Raw genomic sequence first — 18,043 nt, 5'->3', positions numbered from 1 at the left:
AGGGGGAAGAAGGGTGAGGCTTGACTTTCCTATCTTTCTGATATACTTCCTTTTTCTAAAGCCTGTGTAAAAATTATTTTCTATAACTTATGACTCTTAATTTGTCTTTTGTAAGTGTTTTTACTTCATTTGGGAGTCTGGTAGCAGAATAATACATCCAAGGAAAAGCTACCGTGATGATTTTCCCAATTTTTTTTTTTTTTTTTTTTTTTTGTAGAGACAGAGTCTCACTTTATGGCCCTCGGTAGAGTGCCGTGGTCTCACACAGCTCACAGCAACCTCCAACTCCTGGGCTTAAGCGATTCTCTTGCCTCAGCCTCCCAAGTAGCTGGGACTACAGGCGCCCGCCACAACGCCCAGCTATTTTTTGGGTTTTTTTGCAGTTTGGCCGGGGCCGGGTTTGAACCCACCGCCCTCGGTATATGGGGCCGGCGCCCTACCGACTGAGCCACAGGCGCCGCCCGATTTTCCCAATTTTTAAAAATAACATTTCCTTGGATTTTGCCAATATTTTCTTTGGTTTCTAACGTAAAATTTTCTAAATGAAACATTAACACTTGAGAAGAAAAATCTCTCCTAAGGTGTGACTTATAGTCAGCTGATGGTAATGAATATGCTTGCTGTTTAACCTTACTTGTACTTGATGATGTAAAATTTTTTAAATGTATGCTACTCTTTACCTCTTTTTTTTTTTTTTTTTTTTGAGACAGAGTCTCATTATGTCACCCTCAGTAAGGTGTCACAGTTCACAGTAACCTCAAACTCCTAGGCTTAAGCGATTCTCTTGCCTCAGGCTCCCAAGTAGCTGAGACTACAGGTACCTGCAACAACTCTCGGCTGTTTTGTTGTTGTTGTTGTTGTTGTTGCAGTTGTCATTGTTGTCTAGAAGGCCTGGGCTCGGTTTGAACCTGCCTGCCTCGGTGTATGTGGCCAGTACCCTAACCACTGAGCTATGGGCGCTGGGCCTCTTTAACTCTTAGATAATGAATCTTTTAGTATTCAGGTTACCATAGTAAGCTGTCATAATTTTGTATTACATTTTATGTTATGTTGTCATATTTGCTTCTGTATAACACATTTGTTTTGAAATGGCTAACTTAATTATTAAATGATACCTCCTTTATTCAAGTTATTTGGTAGCTTCAGAGCCAACTACCTTAATTGTCAACCTGCTAAAAGTTACATAGTTTATTCATTGGACACTGTTGTCTTAAAATATATTTATCCCTTTTTCAAAATCATAAAATAATTTCATGAACTTTGGTTATGTGATTTTTCTAGCCCACTATAGATGAAGGATAAATTATAGTACCTCAGTGACATCTCTCAAACCTAACTAAAGAAGGTTAAGGATTGGGTGGCGCCTGTGGCTCAACGGAGTAGGGTGCCAGTCCCATATGCTGGAGGTGGCGGGTTCAAACCCAGCCCTGGCCAAAAACTGCAAAAATAAAAAATAAAAAAGAAGGTTAAGGACAAGGAAACTATGAAAAGAACCTCTCAATTCAAGGACTTCAGCATAACAGTATGGGAAATTTTCTACAGCAGAAAATAAGTATATACCTTATTGGTTCCTAAGGTCATCATTGTATTTGTAGTATATATATATGTGTGTGTATATATATATGTGTGTGCGTGTGTATATATATATATATTTTTTTTTTAGAGACAGAGTTTCACTATGTCACCCTCAGAGTCCTGTGGCATCACAGCTCACAGCAACCTCTAGCTGTTGGGCTTAGGCGATTCTCTTGCCTCAGTCTCCCAAGTAGCTAGGACTATGGACTACAGGCACCTGCCACAACGCCCAACTATTTTTTTGTTGCAGTTTGGCCGGGGCTGGGTTCAAACCTGCCACCTTTGGTATATGGGGCTGGTGCCCTATTCACTGAGCCATAGGCACTGCCCAATATTTGTAGTATAGTATAGCAGCTTTAATTCATAATGGCCCAGTATCAGGAAAGGTAGGTAGTTTTCTTTTTTTCTTTCTTTCTTTTTGGTAGTCTGTTTAAGAATATAGTAAAAAAGGAAATCTTTTTTTGCGACAGAGTCTCACTATATTGCCCTGGCTAGAGTGCTGTGGTATCATAGCTCACAGCAATCTCCAACTCTTGGGCCTAAGCAATTTTCTTGCCTCAGCCTCCCAAGTAGCTGGGACTACAGGCGCCTGCCACAACACCTGGCTATTTTTTTGTTGTAGTTGTAATTGTTATTTGGCAGGCTCGGGCTGGATTCGAACCCGCCAGCTCCTGTGTGCGTGGCTGGTGCCCTTAGCTGCTGAGCTACAGGTGCCAAGCCAAAAAAGGAATTCTTAAGATATTACTACTAAAGGCTCCGTGCCATAGCTCAGTGAGTAGGGTGCCAGTCACTTGCACTGAGGCTGGTGGGTTTGAGCCTGGCCTGGGCTTGCTGGACAACAATGACAACTCCAACCAAAATATAGCCACGTGTTGTGGCAGGCACCTGTATTCCAGCTACTTGGGAGGCTGAGGCAAGAGAATCACTTGGGCCTAGGAGTTTGAGGTTGCTGTGAGCTGTGACACTACAGAACTCTACCAAGGGTGACAATAGTGAGCCTCTTGTCTCAAAAAAAAAAAAAAAAAGATACTACCACTAAAGAAAAAACTTTCTGGTTTATTTTAATCATGGCAATTTGTTTAGGCAGAATTTTATATATAGTATTTTACATTAAAAAATCAAATTGAGTTCCAGGGCCAGGAGTGGTGCTTCATACCTGTAATCCTAGCACTCTGGGAGGCTGAGGCCGTAAAGTGAGACTGTCTCTACCAAAAAAAAAAAAAAGGAGTTTTGAAACCTTGTCTCTGCTAAAAATAGAAAAACAAGCCAGCCTTTGTGAGGGACACCTATAGTCCCAGCTACTAGGGAGACTGAGTCAGGGTATGGCCTGAACCCAGGACTTTAAGGTTGTTGTGAGTTAGGCTGATGGTATGGCATTCTTTTTTTTTTTTTTTTTTTGTAGAGAAAGAGTCTCACTGTACCGCCCTCGGGTAGAGTGCTGTGGCGTCACACGGCTCACAGCAACCTCTCTAACTCTTGGGCTTACGCGATTCTCTTGCCTCATCCTCCCAAGCAGCTGGGACTACAGGCGCCCGCCACAACGCCTGGCTATTTTTTTGTTGCAGTTTGGCTGGGGCCAGGTTTGAACCCACCACCCTCGGCATATGGGGCTGGCGCCCTACTCACTGAGCCACAGGCACCGCCCCTGGTATGGCATTCTATCTAGTCTGGGCAACAGAGTGATATCATAGCTCACAGCTATCGTCAAAAAGAAAAAAAAAAACAACATTGAGTTGTAGGCCAGGCACTGTAGTGATTCTAGGCTCATGCCTATAATGCCAGCACTTTAGGAAGATTGCTTGAGGCCAGTAGTTTCAGACCAGTTTGGACAACATAGAGCATTTCCTGTCTCTATAAAAAATAAGAAAAGTTAGCGGGTATGGTGGCACATGCTGTGTAGTCTTAACTATTCTGGAGGCTTAGGGAGGAGGATCACTTGAGCCCTGGGATTTGGAGGCTGCAGTGAGCTATGATTGCATCACTACACTCCAGCCTGGTTTCTTTAAAAAAAAAGAAAAAAAATTCTTTTTGTGTTAGCTGCTGGGCCAGGTACCTTTGTATATATTATTTAAATTCCTCCATCTGCTCCCTCATTCATTTGGAGATTAGCAAACAGCTCAGATTTAAGTGATTAGCAAATTGGCATTTTTAAATTGATGCGTTTTTCCACCTACTATCCTATATTGGCACTTAGTCTGTCCAAATCCTCAAATTTAGTGTGTTCAGAATTTAGCATCTTTCATAAAAAAGATGGTTCCTCTCTGTGTTCGCCACTAATAGTATCACCTTACCTGTTAGGTATTGAGGCTAAAACTACACTCAGATCTCAGGCTAGCAGCTGCGAGAATCTTCATTCATGTGATCATTTTGTAAATACAGAGTGCCTATGACATGCCAGGAATGCATCAGTGAACAAAGCAGAGACTCCCTGCCCTTGTGGAGTGTGCATTATTATAGGAGACAGGTAGTAAACCAGGTAAAAGTGAAGTAAAATAGGTAGGTAGTATGTTGCCATGGTGGGAATGTAAGAATATGTGGTTAGTAAATAAGATTGTCACAGAAAGCCTTCATGAGAGGGAAACATTGGAGAATAATGTGCTTTGTTTAAATTTAGAAATTAAGAGATTGATTTAGAAGTCTTTTTTTTTTTTTTTTTTTGGTTTTTGGCCGGGGCTAGGTTTGAACCTGCCACGTCTGGCATATGGGACCTGCACCCTACTCCTTGAGCCACAGGCGCCGCCCAATTTAGAAGTCTTATTCTGATAAAAACAAGATGTTCTGGCTTGGCACAAGCCTATACCTCAGCGTCTAGGGCACCAGCCACATACAGCAGAGCTGGCGAGTTTGAACCCAGCCCAGGCCTGCCAAACGACGACAACTACAACCAAAAAATATCCAGGCGTTGTGGCGGGCGCCTGTAGTTCCAGCTACTTGGGAGACTGAGGCAAGAGAATTGCTTAAGCCTAAGAGTTTGAGGTTGCTGTGAGCTGTGATGCCATGGTACATACCAAGGGTGACATAGCGAGACTCTGTCTCAAAACAACAACAACATATTCCACCAACACTGGAGCTTTCTACTGGCTGCGCCTTGTCTAGTCAGCTGCAAGGGCCTGTGAAGTCTTCATTTAGTTCCTACCATCATTTCTGACTATTCTTTTGAGATAGAGTCTCAACGTTGTTATCCTTGGTAGGGTGCTGTGGCATCATAGATCACAGCAACCTCAAACTTTTGGGCTAAGCAATTCTCTTGTCTCAGCTTCCCAAATAGCTGGGACTTCAGGCGCCTCACACAACTCCCAGCTATTTTTAGAGACAGGGTCTCACTCTTGCTTCGGCTGGTCTCAAACCCGTGAGCTCAAGTAATCCCCCTGTCTTGGCCTCCCAGAGTGCTAGGATTACAGACATGAGCCACCTCGCCTAGCCATTTCCAACTATTTTTGTTAAGGCCTTGGACATTTCTGCTCTTTTGCTTTAACTGTTTATTCCCATCTTCAGTCAATTCTATACATGACACCTGCTTTATCTTTGTAAAGCACAGTTATATGTACTGTGCATGGAAATACTATGTCACTGTTCACCAGATAAAATTCATATTTGAGGGCCCTCCGTTAATCTGCTCTTGGCCCACTTCCTAATATTTCCTGGGGCCTATTAATCAGAATTAAAATGTATTGTTCTCTATTCCCTGGACCTCTTCTGTGCTGAGTCTTTGCTTTAAATGCCTTCTCCCACCTCTACATGTCCAGATCACACTGTTTTTAAGGCAGTATGTAAATCCTCATCACTTTCCCTTCCTTTAGGCTAGAAGAATCTCTTCCTATTCTAAACTCTATTAGCACTTCATGCAAACTATTTTTTTTATGAAGATTGTCAAACATGTATGTAAATAGAGACAATAGTGTAAAATGCCATAATTCAATGTCAACAGTTTTCAGTATTTGGTAATGTTTTCGCTTCTGTCCTCTCACTTTTTTTTTTTTTTTTTGGTGGAAGTGGTGGGGGATAGGCCAGAGAATTTTTGCAGTTTTTTTTTTGGCCAGGGCTGGGTTCGAACCCACCAACTCTGGTATATGGGGCCGGCACCCTACTCCTCTGAGCCACAGGCGCCACTCTTTATGCAAACTCTTTGTATTTACTTTTTTTCTTGTTTCTTTGAGACAGGATTTCACTAGCTAGAGTGCAATGGTGTCATTATAGCTCCTTGCAGCCTCAAAACTGCTGGGTTTCACCAATGCTCCTTCCTCAGCCTCCCAAGTAACTATAACTACAGATGTGCACACCACTGTACTAATAATGTAGTAATTTTTCTACTTTTTTGTAGAGACAGGGTCTCATTCTTGCTGAGGCTGTTTCAAACAATCCTCCTGCCTCAGCCTCTCAAAGTGCTAGGATTACAGCCCTGAGCCACTTCACCCAGCCTGCATTTACTTCCTTATGAACTAATCTCTTGTTCCCTTGCTGGACTTTAAGCTTCTTGGTGGTGGCTCTGTCTTAAGAGTAGTGTTTTTTTTTTTTTTCTTTCTTTCTCCTCCTCCTTTTTTTTTTTTTTCTTTGTTTTTGCCTTATACCATTTATGTATAAAATATTAAATAAGCAAACTCTGGTTAGAAATAGCCTGTTCGATCTTTTGTGAACTTAATAGGTCCACTATATTCTCTATAGCTCAGCTTAACAGATTCCTATTAATGCCTGTGGAAAACTTAAAAATAGTTTTGGGGGATACAGGGAACAAAGCTGCTTGAGCTTAGAAGATAATGACAAGTGCATTGTTTTGTTGATTGCCTTTGACATTGTATTATTATCTCTCCCAACTGAGATAAATGAATATAAATATCTTCTTTATATATATGGATTTTATCACTGGTACAAGCCTTTTCTTCTCCTCTTATTGCCGTTCATCCTTTTCTCTATTTTCTAATACCGAGGGTGGCAGGTTCCAACCCAGCCCCAGCCAAACTGCAAAAAACTGCACTCTACTGAGGGTGACATAGTGAGACTCTGTCTCTACAAAAAAAAAAAAAAAAAGCTTCCCACTCCTAATATAAAGTTAAAAACTTTTTTTTTTTGGCCGGGGCTGGGTCCCAAACCCGCCAACCCGCCACCTCTGGTATATAGAGCTGGCACAGGGGCCACCCTTAAAAACCTTTATTAAAAAAATTCAACTTCTTATAACCAGGAGTCTTTCTCTCCCTCTTTTTTTTTTTTTTTTTTTTTTGAGACAGTCTCATTTTGTTGCCCTTGGTAGAGTGATATAGCTCACAGCAACCTCAAACTCTTGGGCTCAAGCAATTTTCTTGCCTCAGCCTCCCCAGCAGCTGGGACTACAGGCGCCTGCCACAACACCTGGCTATTTTTAGAGGCAGGGTCTCTCACTGGCTTAGGGTGGTCTCAAACCTGTGAGCTCAGTTTATCTACCCACCTCAGCCTCCCAGAGTACTAGGATTACAGGCATGAGCCACCACGCCTGGCCACCAGGAGCCTTTCTATTGGCCGTGACTATTTTTTTTTTTTTTTAAACATTTTTATTTTTTTGTTATATTTTGGCCCAGGTCAGGTTTGAACACACCACCCTCAGTATATGGGACTGGCACCCTACTCACTGAGCCATAGGCACCGCCCGGCCGTGACTATTTTTTATTAACTTACTTAAACAAAGGCAGTTGTCCTAGTTGTTACATTGCCCAGAGGCTGTTGTCAGGGTGTTTGAACACAAGCTCTTCTTTGGTGGTGGTAGTTGGATTTTTCACAGACATCCTTATGAAGCCACTTAAATTTTACTCCTTCAGAATGTTAGCTGTTTTCCGAAATTGGCAGAATATTTTTCTCTTTCGTTGTAACTAACGTCTTTATTAAATGATAGCTCATATGCTATTTTTTTCTTTCTCAGACTGTTATACCTCCAGAAAATTTTGGATCATTCCATAAACTCTTAAATTTCATTTCATAAATTCTTAAGAGAGCCATAGTAGCTAAGTTATTCTGAATCTCTATGCTTATACAAAACAAAACTACTTCTAACTGACTACATTGTATTTTTAGAACTTTTATAATGGAAAACTTCAAACATAAAAGTATCAAGATTAGTGTTAACAATAAGTCCCCATGTACCTACCACTTAGGTTTAGTATTTGTCAACTCAGGACCAATACTGTTTGTTCTATACCTCTGCTACTTCTATTCCCATTGGGCTATTTCAAAGCAAATCCTAGATATTTTATGGTTTTTTTTTTTTTTTTTGAGACAGAGTCTTACTATATCGCTCTCTGTAGAGTACTAAGGTGTCACAGCTCACAGCAACCTCCAACTCTTGGGCTTAAGCGATTCTCTTTGCCTCGGCCTCCCAAATAGCTGGGATTACAGGTGCCTGCCACAATGCCCAGCTATTTTTTTGTCGCAGTTACCATTGTTGCTTGGCTGGCCCAGGTTGGGTTCTGACACGCCACTCTTGGTGCATGTGGCTGGTGCTGTAACCACTGTGCTATGGGTGCCAAGCTAATTTTATTTTACTTTATTTTTTGAGACAGAGTCTTACTATGTCACTCTTGGTAGAGTGCCATGGCATCATAAACCTCTAACTCGTGCAATTCTCTTGCCTTAGCCTCCCAAGTAGCTGGGACTACAGGCGCCCACCACAATCTCCAGTTATATTTTGTCATAGTTACCATTGTTGTTTAGCAGGCCCAGGCCAGGTTTGAACCTGCCAGCCCTGGTGTATGTGGCTAGCACCCTAATCACTTCTCTGTGGGCGCTGAGCTTATTATTATTATTATTTTTTTGAGACAAGAGTCTTAACTATGTCGCCCTCAGTAGAGTGTTGTGGCGTCATAGCTCACAGCAACCTCTAACTCTTGGGCTTAAACAATTCTCTTGCCTCAGCCTCCCAAGTAGCTGGGACTACAGGTGCCCGCCACAACGCCCAGCTATTTTTTTGTTGTAGTTGTCATTGTTTGGCAGACCCAGGCTGGGTTTGAACTCGCCAGCCCCAGTGTATGTGGCCAGTGCCCTAGCCGCTGAGCTACAGGTGCCAAGCCATAGATATTTATTAGGATATATATCTCTATTACAGGATATATATTCTATTACAGGATATATATCTCTAAAATAAAAGGATTCTTTATAAATAGTTGCCCCAAAGCATTATTTGTGTTGTTTTGCATATTAATGGATTACACCATTTTTTAACCAAGAAACTAGGTATTATAGTAAAGATTGAGTTTTTATACTAGGAAGGTATAATTTATTATAAGGAGAGTTGGAACCAGACTGGTCTGAACATATATATAGAGAAAGCTACATAGCTTGCTTCAACCTTCTGCACAGAAGCATCTTCATGTCTGTCCCACACTCCCTTGAACACACAGGACAGGGAAGGTACTTTTTATTTTATAAACTCATTGTCAGTAAACTTTAGGAGATAATGAAGTCTGAATCTCAGGTTCTTACTGTTAATGGCAATCATGTGTGACATAGGCTTAACCCTTGGCTCTGTGTATGGAAAATTTTAGAACTATATAAAAATCACTCCTAAAATCCTGATAGACACATTTTGCCAAGAAACTGTCAGTTATCTCTTGACAGTTTGGTATTCACCTTTAAATATTAGATGGTGTAATCATAATGCCATTCAGAGAAAATAAGGTGGTGGGTGGCTGGCACTTCAAAAGTGAAATGGACTTGAATTTCTGAGAGTAATTTTTCTACTCAAAATGGTAATACTCCTTAATAGTGAAAGTCTTAAGTGGGTAAAAAGCTATATTTTCTGAATGAATAACTTTGACCAGAGGTGAGTGAAATGTGATTCATGGCTTTATTTAACAGATTTTTACCAGAATGGTGTCTGAGGAGTATTCATTATTTTCAAGCTTTGAAATGGTAAAGTAATGAAGGGTACCTTCTAATGAGTTCCCTTCAATCTAGCAGCCTGACAAGCACACCTCAGAAATAAACCATTATTTTTGCATTTTCACCTGCCTTATCACCTTCCTTGCCCTTGACTTTGTGGCAGAAAGGAGAAAGAAGGCACTCATGACCTACCATAAATATACATGGTAACAGCAGTCAAGTTATTTTATATTTTTTGTGGCAAGTCATTCATTCAGTGGTGATGGAATGGCTTATTTTTAATGCAGTGTTTTTCTTTTGACTCGGTTTTTTTTTTTTTTTCCAATTTAGTGTCTGTATCCTTCTAAGGCAGCATAAATTTAGCACAGCTTCTCATTTTACCAACTTGGTAGAAGTTTTAAAAGTTGTATTCAGTTTGGGCTCAGCGCCTGTAGCACAGTGGTTATGGCGCCAGCCACATACACTGAGGGTGGCGGGTTTGAACCCGGCCCAGACCAGCTAAACAACTACAACAGAAAAATAGCTGGGTGTCGTGGTGGGCACCTGTAGTCCCAGCTACTTGGGAGGCTGAAGCAGAAGAATCGCTTAAGCCCAAGAATTTGAGGTTGCTGTGAGCTGTGATGCCACAGCACTCTACCGAGGGCAACATAGTGAGACTCTGTCTCCAAAAAAAAAGGTTGTATTCAGTTTGTATTTAGGTTTTCATCTGAAGTGGACTGTAAGAACTCTTGAATTCATGGCATTATGTGTAATTAAAGACAAACCCATTGTATCTGACAAGTAAGCTATACTAGGGATCATGGGAAAAGAGGCTTGGAAAATCTTTGTAAAATAAATGTAAGGGTGGACTAAATCTCAAACTATAAAATAGAAGAAACGCAGTTTTATTGCATCTAGATAGAGGATAGAAAAGATCTCTTCAGGTTTCCAGAAGTGATTGCCATAAGGAAACTTCATAATTTCAAATGATTAATTAATAATTAATAATAATTGCTGTAGATCATTGTCATTGATAACAAATTAGTTCTGATTGATAGAGAATGCTGCGTCTGTGGATTTTACATTATGAGTTTAAGACTTTAGTTAAACTCATTTATTCCTCTATGCTTCTCTATTCTTTCATTATCCTTGTAAGTTTTTTTTTTTTTTTTTTTTTGTAGAGACAGAGTCTCACTTTATGGCCCTCGGTAGAGTGCCGTGGCCTCACACAGCTCACAGCAACCTCCAACTCCTGGGCTTAAGCGATTCTCTTGCCTCAGCCTCCCGAGTAGCTGGGACTACAGGCGCCCGCCACAACGCCCGGCTATTTTTTGGTGGCAGTTTGGCCGGGGCTGGGTTTGAACCCTCGGTATATGGGGCCGGCGCCCTACCGACTGAGCCACAGGCGCTGCCCTATCCTTGTAAGTTTTAATTTTGTTTTGGAGGTGGAATATCTTTATCAAGTGAATACTAAATTCACTTGACTTCTGGATATCCCACATTGAGTAGAGACATACGTTGGTGGGAGAGGGCACTAGTGGACACTTATAGTACCCTGTTTAACTAGTTTCCTATTATAAATATTTAGATTATTCACTTACAAATTTCAAAATTCCAGTAAACTTATTTGCACACGTATCAGAAACTATTTTTAGTAAGCTTTTTATTCAAGAATAACATATATACAAAAAGTATATACAAATCATTTTTATAATTTAGTGATTAAAAATCTCTGACTCAGACATTTATGTATATCAATTCATTCTTTTAAGAAAATTGCTGTGTATTTTTTATTAGGTGACGATACCACAATTTATCCTTTTGCTATTGATAAACATTTTTGTTGTCTCTAATTTTTAGCTGTTACAAATACAAGTAGTTCTTTGAATGAGATAGGTTCTGTAGGTTTGTTCTTAAGTTGAATTTGTGTATCAGTTGGAACAGGTAAATTTACCTATTACCGGTGATAGCCTGTTTGTAAGTACGAGTCATATGTCAGTCAGATGTTGGTAACCCAGGGACTGACTTTAATAGTTTCTGTAAGTACCAGTTGGATGTTTGTAACTTGGGGACTGCCAGACTGCTTATACTGCTATGAACATTTTGTTTTGTTTTGTTTTGTTTTTGAGACAGAGGCTCAAGCTTGTCCCCCTTGGTAGAGTGCCATTGCATCACAGCTCACAGCAACCTCAAACTCCTGGGCTCAAGCAATTCTCTTGCCTCATCATTCCAAGTAGCTGGGACTACACGTGTCCACCACAATGCCCAGTTATTTTTTAGAGATAGGGTCTTGATCTTGCTCAGGCAGTCCACCTGCTTCAGCCTCCCAAAGTGCTAGGATTACAGGTGTGAGCCACCTTGCCAGGCCTTGCTATGAACATTCTTAACCATGTGTTTTGTGAATATAACTATACATACCGTATGTGTTGTAGGCATATACCGGCTATACGCATAGGCACAGAGTTTGCATATGTGTAGATTTAGTACTGCTAAAGTACTAGTTTTCTAAAGTGGGTGAAACCATATCACACTCCCACCAGCAGTGTCTGGCTATTTTTAAAAAATAACTTAATAGAAGTAAAATTTGAAAAAAAGAGTAAGTTCATTTTAAGTTTTGTAGCTCAGTGCTAGATTTGTCCTCAGAGGTACTAATTCATACTCCACTGCACACTCAGTTTTATCCAGCTCTTTCATTGCTTTCAGTTTACAGTGAAAAAAGAAAAATCTCATTTTTAAATAATGAATTGGACTTTTATTTTTATTTTATTTTACTTTATTTATTTAATTTTTTTGAGACAGAGCCTCAAGCTGTTGCCCTGGGTAGAGTGCTGTGGCATCACAGCTCACAGCAACCTCCAACTCCTGGGCTCAAGCAATTCTTCTGCCTCCGCCTCCCAAGTAGCTGGGACTACAGGTGCTTGCCACAATACCCGGCTATTTTTTAGTTGCAGCCGTCTTGTTGTTTGGTGGGCCCTGGGCTGAATTTGAACCCGCCAGCTCAGGTGTATGTGGCTGGCGCCTTAGCTGCTTGAGCCACAGATGCTGAGCCAAATTGAACTTTTTATACCCTAATTTTGTTCATTTCCATTTTCTTGACTTGGATATCTGGCCTTTTCTTTCAGGTATTTGATTTTCTTTTTCTTATCGCTTTGTTGTAATAACCCTTATTTTAAAAATTCACATTATTTTGTTCTAGTTTGTCCTTTTACCTTTGGCTTTTGCAGTGTAGAAGTTTTAAATGTTGTGTGTGCTTATATATGCTAATCTTCTCCTTTGTCGTTTCTGGCCTTGGTGTCATTCTTTAGAAAGCCTTTCCTGCCCTCAAGATTGTTTTTAAAATGTCTGTTTTCTTTGAAAGCTTTGTTTGTATTTAATTTTATTTATTATAACTGGACTCGACTTTTTCCTGACACAGGGTGCTTTTTTAGACTTTTAAAACATTTTAAATGTGTTGTACTTTTATTTTATTTTATTTATTGTACTTTATTTTGTAGGATGTCAGAAAGTGACTATTTGGTCAGGAAGAAGTTAATACATCAGAGTAAGCACTATGTGTCATTCAACTAAGTGAGAATGAAGCCAGTTTTCCTATGTGGATACTATTTGAATACTTTTTGTGTATTGTTACTAGTTTTCATTCAGAAAAGAATGAGATCAAATTAGCCTAGACTGAATTATCTTATTCCAATGTGTTGGCAAGGCTCTTGAGCAACACCCTTGCTGAAAGTACACCTGGCTTCTTAGAGTCCATTCTGTGGCCTCCAGGATACAGACTTGGAGTGCCAAATACTTAATCTCAAACTTTTAAAAAATATAATTTACTTTCTATTTGATCATTTTTAAATTTCCTATGTCACCTTCTTTGTATAATCAGTATAATGTAATTAAAGTATCATTTGCACTGTTGATTGCGAAGTCTATGATAGCTGGTTTTCTTCTTTAATGTTACTGTGGGGTTTGAGAGCTTCCCAGATCCTCTACCAATTTAAATTCCTGTCAATAGAGTCTTACATAACAAAGCCAAGATATAGAATAGATTTTAGACCAGTAGCTTTCTCTACAATATGGATTAATTTGGTTTTTATTTATGTATTTATTTTATTGAGACAGTGTCTCACTTTGTGCCATGATGTCGTAGCTCACAGCACCCTCAAGACTCTTGGGCTTAAGTGATTCTCTTACTTCAGTCTTCCTAGTAGCTTGATTACAGGCACCTACCAACACCTGGCTTGTTGTTGTTGTTGTTTGTTTGTTTGTTTGTTTGTTTAGCAGGCCCAGGCCAGGTTCGAACCCACCAGCCTGGGAGCATGTGGCCAGCACCCTCACCCCTGAGCACGGGCGCCTAGCCTAATTTGGTTTTTATAATTGAGTCATAGCACCTTAAAGGGGCAAGAGAACCGGGGGCAGGCAAATTTTTGAGTGGGAGGACACAGGAGAGTTGATCAGAACTTGGAGTCCCTCAGAACCTAGAGACAAATCTAAGAACATAGTTTTGGGAGGCAAGGAAAGAGTAAGTAAAAATTAATGCTACAGTTGAGATTTTTTTTAGATGTTTTTGCATTTGGTAATACTGCTTGTAGCAAGATGGTGTATCATTAACTATTTTGATTATTCCATATGCCAAGGAGAAAATGTGGGAATTCTCTTTAGTAAATTTATCATTTTAGGAGCATAACGTTTCCAGTTTAGGAAAATTTGTGTTCTATTAAGTATTTGAATGTGACTAAAGGGGATATTAGATTTATGTTAAAGAGTCATTGGGATAGATTGAGAAGTACAGAGGGGAGAGAAACTAAAATTAAGTACCTGTTGTTCGTTTACATGTAAGTAAACTGAAGTCTTATGCGTTTTATGTGTTCAAGTCATTTAATCCTCACAGAATCCTATGAAGTGATGGTTTTCCCAAGCAAAGAGGCTCAGGAGAGAATCCACATTATTTTGTCTGTCTAGGCTCAGAAACACAGAAAATGGCAGTCCTGAGATTTGAACACCAGTCTCTCAGAATCCAAAGCTCATGCATATTCTTTCCACAAGAGAGTACATTGCCTCCTAAATTTCCAGAATTATTATGTATATTTTATCAGTACAATGCCAAATTTTTGGAACACTTTAGGTGGTGTGCCTTGGGGATGTCATCAGTAGTTCTTCTAGGTACTCTAAATCCTGTGTAATTTCCTTTACCCATCCACCTTAGCATTGAGAGTAAGCATGAGGTTACGATCCTGGGAGGACTCAATGAATTTGTAGTCAAGTTCTATGGACCACAAGGAAGTAAGTACATGTGTTGGTATGTGTTCTTCTATTACAATTTTTTTACTCTATTCCTAAATAGAATATCAACAACAGATGGTGACAGTGAAGAAATGTCTTTTCAGAATAACTTTATATATAGTTGTTGCTTAGTATTTTCGGAAATTGGTTTCAGGACAACTTCTACTCCCTTGGACCACTATCAAAATCCAAGGGATGCTCAAAGGCCCTTATATGAAGTGATGTAGTATTTGCATAGAATCTATACGCGTCCCTTTGTCTACTTAAAACAATCTCTAGATTGTTTAGAATACCTAATACAATGAAAATGCTATATAACTAGTTATTATACCTTTTTTAAAATTTATGTGTTCTATTGCATTGTTAGTTTTTTATTTTGTGCTTTTTTCCTGAGCATTTTTGATCCATGGTTGGTTGAGTCCAAGGATGTTGAACTGGTGGATAAGGAGGGCTGACTGAACTTTTATATCTGTATGTGCCAGTATTACACGTCAGTAGTGAATTCTGTGTTTTGCTTTGGGTGGCCACGTGGATGGTTTCTGGGAAATGATTTTTGGTTTTGTTTAAAGGTAGGTAAGGGGTTGACTGAAGTAGGACAGAAAGGAACATGGCTTAGTACTTAGAAAGTAATTGAATAGTGTTTAATACTTCAAAGATTCAAGTAAATTGGAGGACAGAATGAATCTTTGCTTATTTTCTAACTCTGGGTTTTTTCAAGAAAATAATGTTAATCTGAACATAGGGTACACTGGTTACACAGTAGGTCCCTGACTTTTGAAACAATTAATTTGAAATGTTTTCAGAAGAGGTTAGAGTTTAATGTTTAACTTACACTCAGGCTTATTTTCTAGTTTGGGGACACGGTTCTGATGTTAACATTTTTGCTTTTATTTCAGCACCATATGAAGGCGGAGTATGGAAAGTTAGAGTGGATCTTCCTGATAAATACCCTTTCAAATCTCCTTCTATAGGTATGTGACTACGTGGTTTCTCTCCTTAGAGAGTTTTGAAATCTAAGGGCAAAAGAAAATCATACATTTTGTGGGAGATAATTCCAGAAATGGCTACTTAATTGAATTTTTCCTGTTTTCACTTGACTAATAAGGGGGACCTTTCATAGTATGATAGAAGACATTTAAACATACTCTTTGTATGATAACAATGATCATTACTTTAGATTTTTTTCTCAGTGTCAGATTTGATCAATTTTAAGACTCACTCCATTTAACTGTTAACAGGAAAGTCAGTCTCATTTTGAATGCCAGATTGTTGGAATGAATATTATATAGTATCCTAATTCTGTCATTTAAAAATCCTCCTAGATCAGCTCGGCACCTGTAGCTCAGCAGTTAGGGTGCCAGCCACATACACCAGAGCTGGTGGGTTCAAACCCAGCTCATGCCTACCAAACAACAATGACAACTACAACCAAAAAATAGCTGGGTGTTGTGGCAGGTGCCTATAGTCCCAGCTACTTGGGAGGCTGAAGAGAATCACTTAAGCCCAAGAGCTGGAGATTGCTATGAGCTGTGACGCCATGACACTACCAAGGGCGACAAAGTGAGACTTTGTCTCTTAAAAAAAAAAAAAAGGTTGGCTTAAGTTAACTAGATGAGCACCATTCTATAATCTCAAAATACTTAAAGGTATCAACCCTTCAATCAGATATACCTCTAGAGCATCTGATATTAAAATACCTAAATTATCATTGAGTGTCTTCATGGAGGGTGACAGGTTAATAACATTACCAGTTAAGGCAAAAGGAAGATGAAAGTGAGGAAAAAGTACCTCTTTATACAACCTCACTGAAGTTTCTATTCTTTGTTTTGCAGTTTACAACAGTGGTCCCGACGATTTTGGCACCAGGGACCAGTTTCATGGAAGACAATTTTTCTTCCTCACCAATCAGGGGCGGGTTGAGGATATTCAATGGGAAGCAAAGCTCAGGGAGTAAAGCTGTGTACAGCCTGGTTCCTAACAGGCCACAGACCACACTGGGTTGCAGCCAGGGACTGAAGATCATAGGTTTAGAGGATTCAAAAGATGGGGGTAGAGGGCAGCGCCTGTGGCTCAAAGGGGTAGGGCACCGGCCCCATATGCTGTAGGTGGTGGGTTCAAACCCAGCCCCGGCCAAAAAAAAAAAAAACTGCAAAAAAAAAAAAGATGGGGGTAGAAAGAATGGAAAGGGTCATTTCATTGTGAAATACCCAGTTATAATGAACAAAAGTAAAGCAAGATCTAGGAGGAATTTTTTTTTTGGTGAGAGTCTCACTACGTCACTCTCAGTAGAATGCTATGGCCTCTCAGTAGAATGCTATGGCATCAGACCCTGTTTCCCCGAAAATAAGATAGTGTCTTATTTTAAGTGTGCTTCCAAAGATGCGCTAGGTCTTATTTTCAGGGGACGTCTTATCTTTCCTGTAAGTAGGTCTTATTTTCAGAGGATGTCTTATTTTCGGGGAAACAGGGTATCTCACAACAACCTCAAACTCTTGGGCTTAAGCGATTCTCTTGCCTCAGCCTCCCAAGTAGCTGGGACTATAGGCACCTGCCACAACACCCAGCTATTTTTTGGTTGTAGTTGTCATTGTTGTTTGGTAGGCATGGGCTGGGTTTGAACCCACCAGCGCTGGTGTATGTGGCTGGCACCCTAACTGCTGAGCTACAGGTGCTGAGCTGATCTAGGAGGATTTTTAAATGACAGAATTACTTTCTTTATTACTTTAAAATGCTATAAAATATTGACCAGTTTTAAGTAAGAACCATAAAATAAAATAAAAATATTTTGAGGATTCTCTGACAGAGTGAGCCTCATGTTCAGAATTGCCGGTATTCAAACATCTTACTACTGCTGTGCACTGTCTTCAGAACTAATACCCAATGACCTGGAGTTTAGACCAGTTCTCACCACATCGCCATTCTCAATAAAAAGGATTTTTAAAAGTGGAAGATCAAAATATTTTGAGCTTTGTTCTTTGAAAGTAGACCCCCACATTTCTGTGTAGTACAAAGAAGGCAAAAAAGTCAGGATATATGATCAAAAAATCTCCATTAATGCAGCCTGTCCCCCAGTGTCTAGTCTTTATATGTTCCAGAGTTTTATGTTCTAAAAATACTTAGAGAAGTTGGGCATGGGGGTACACGTCGATAGCTCCAGCTAAGCTATAGGGAAGGCTGAGGCAGGAAGATCGCTTGAACCCAGGAGTTTGAGACTACAGTGAGGTATGATTACACCACTATACTCTAGCTTGGGTGACACCACAAGCCTCTGTCTTTCTTTCTCTTTTTTTTTTTTCTTTTTGAAACAGAGTTTCACTTTGTCACCCTTGGTGGAGTGCCATGGCATCATATCTCATAGCAACCTCAAACTCTTGGG

At 39.8% G+C, this 18,043-nt stretch overlaps 1 protein-coding gene across 1 annotated transcript in view; it reads left to right on the top strand.

Annotated features, from left to right (window-relative positions):
• The window catches only part of UBE2H (ubiquitin conjugating enzyme E2 H), a 126,360-nt gene that overhangs the window by 61,079 nt on the left and 47,238 nt on the right, over nucleotides 1–18,043 (top strand). The window contains exons 2-3 of the mRNA XM_053553857.1: nucleotides 14,591–14,667; nucleotides 15,564–15,638. Coding sequence (XP_053409832.1) covers nucleotides 14,591–14,667; nucleotides 15,564–15,638 — 152 coding nt within the window. The remainder of the gene's footprint in view (nucleotides 1–14,590; nucleotides 14,668–15,563; nucleotides 15,639–18,043) is intronic.

This window comes from Nycticebus coucang, chromosome 11 (assembly GCF_027406575.1).
Source record: "Nycticebus coucang isolate mNycCou1 chromosome 11, mNycCou1.pri, whole genome shotgun sequence".
Lineage (NCBI taxonomy): Eukaryota > Metazoa > Chordata > Mammalia > Primates > Lorisidae > Nycticebus > Nycticebus coucang.
The sequence above is the reverse complement of the archived record's forward strand: the minus strand, read 5'-3'. Positions and strand labels throughout refer to the sequence as shown.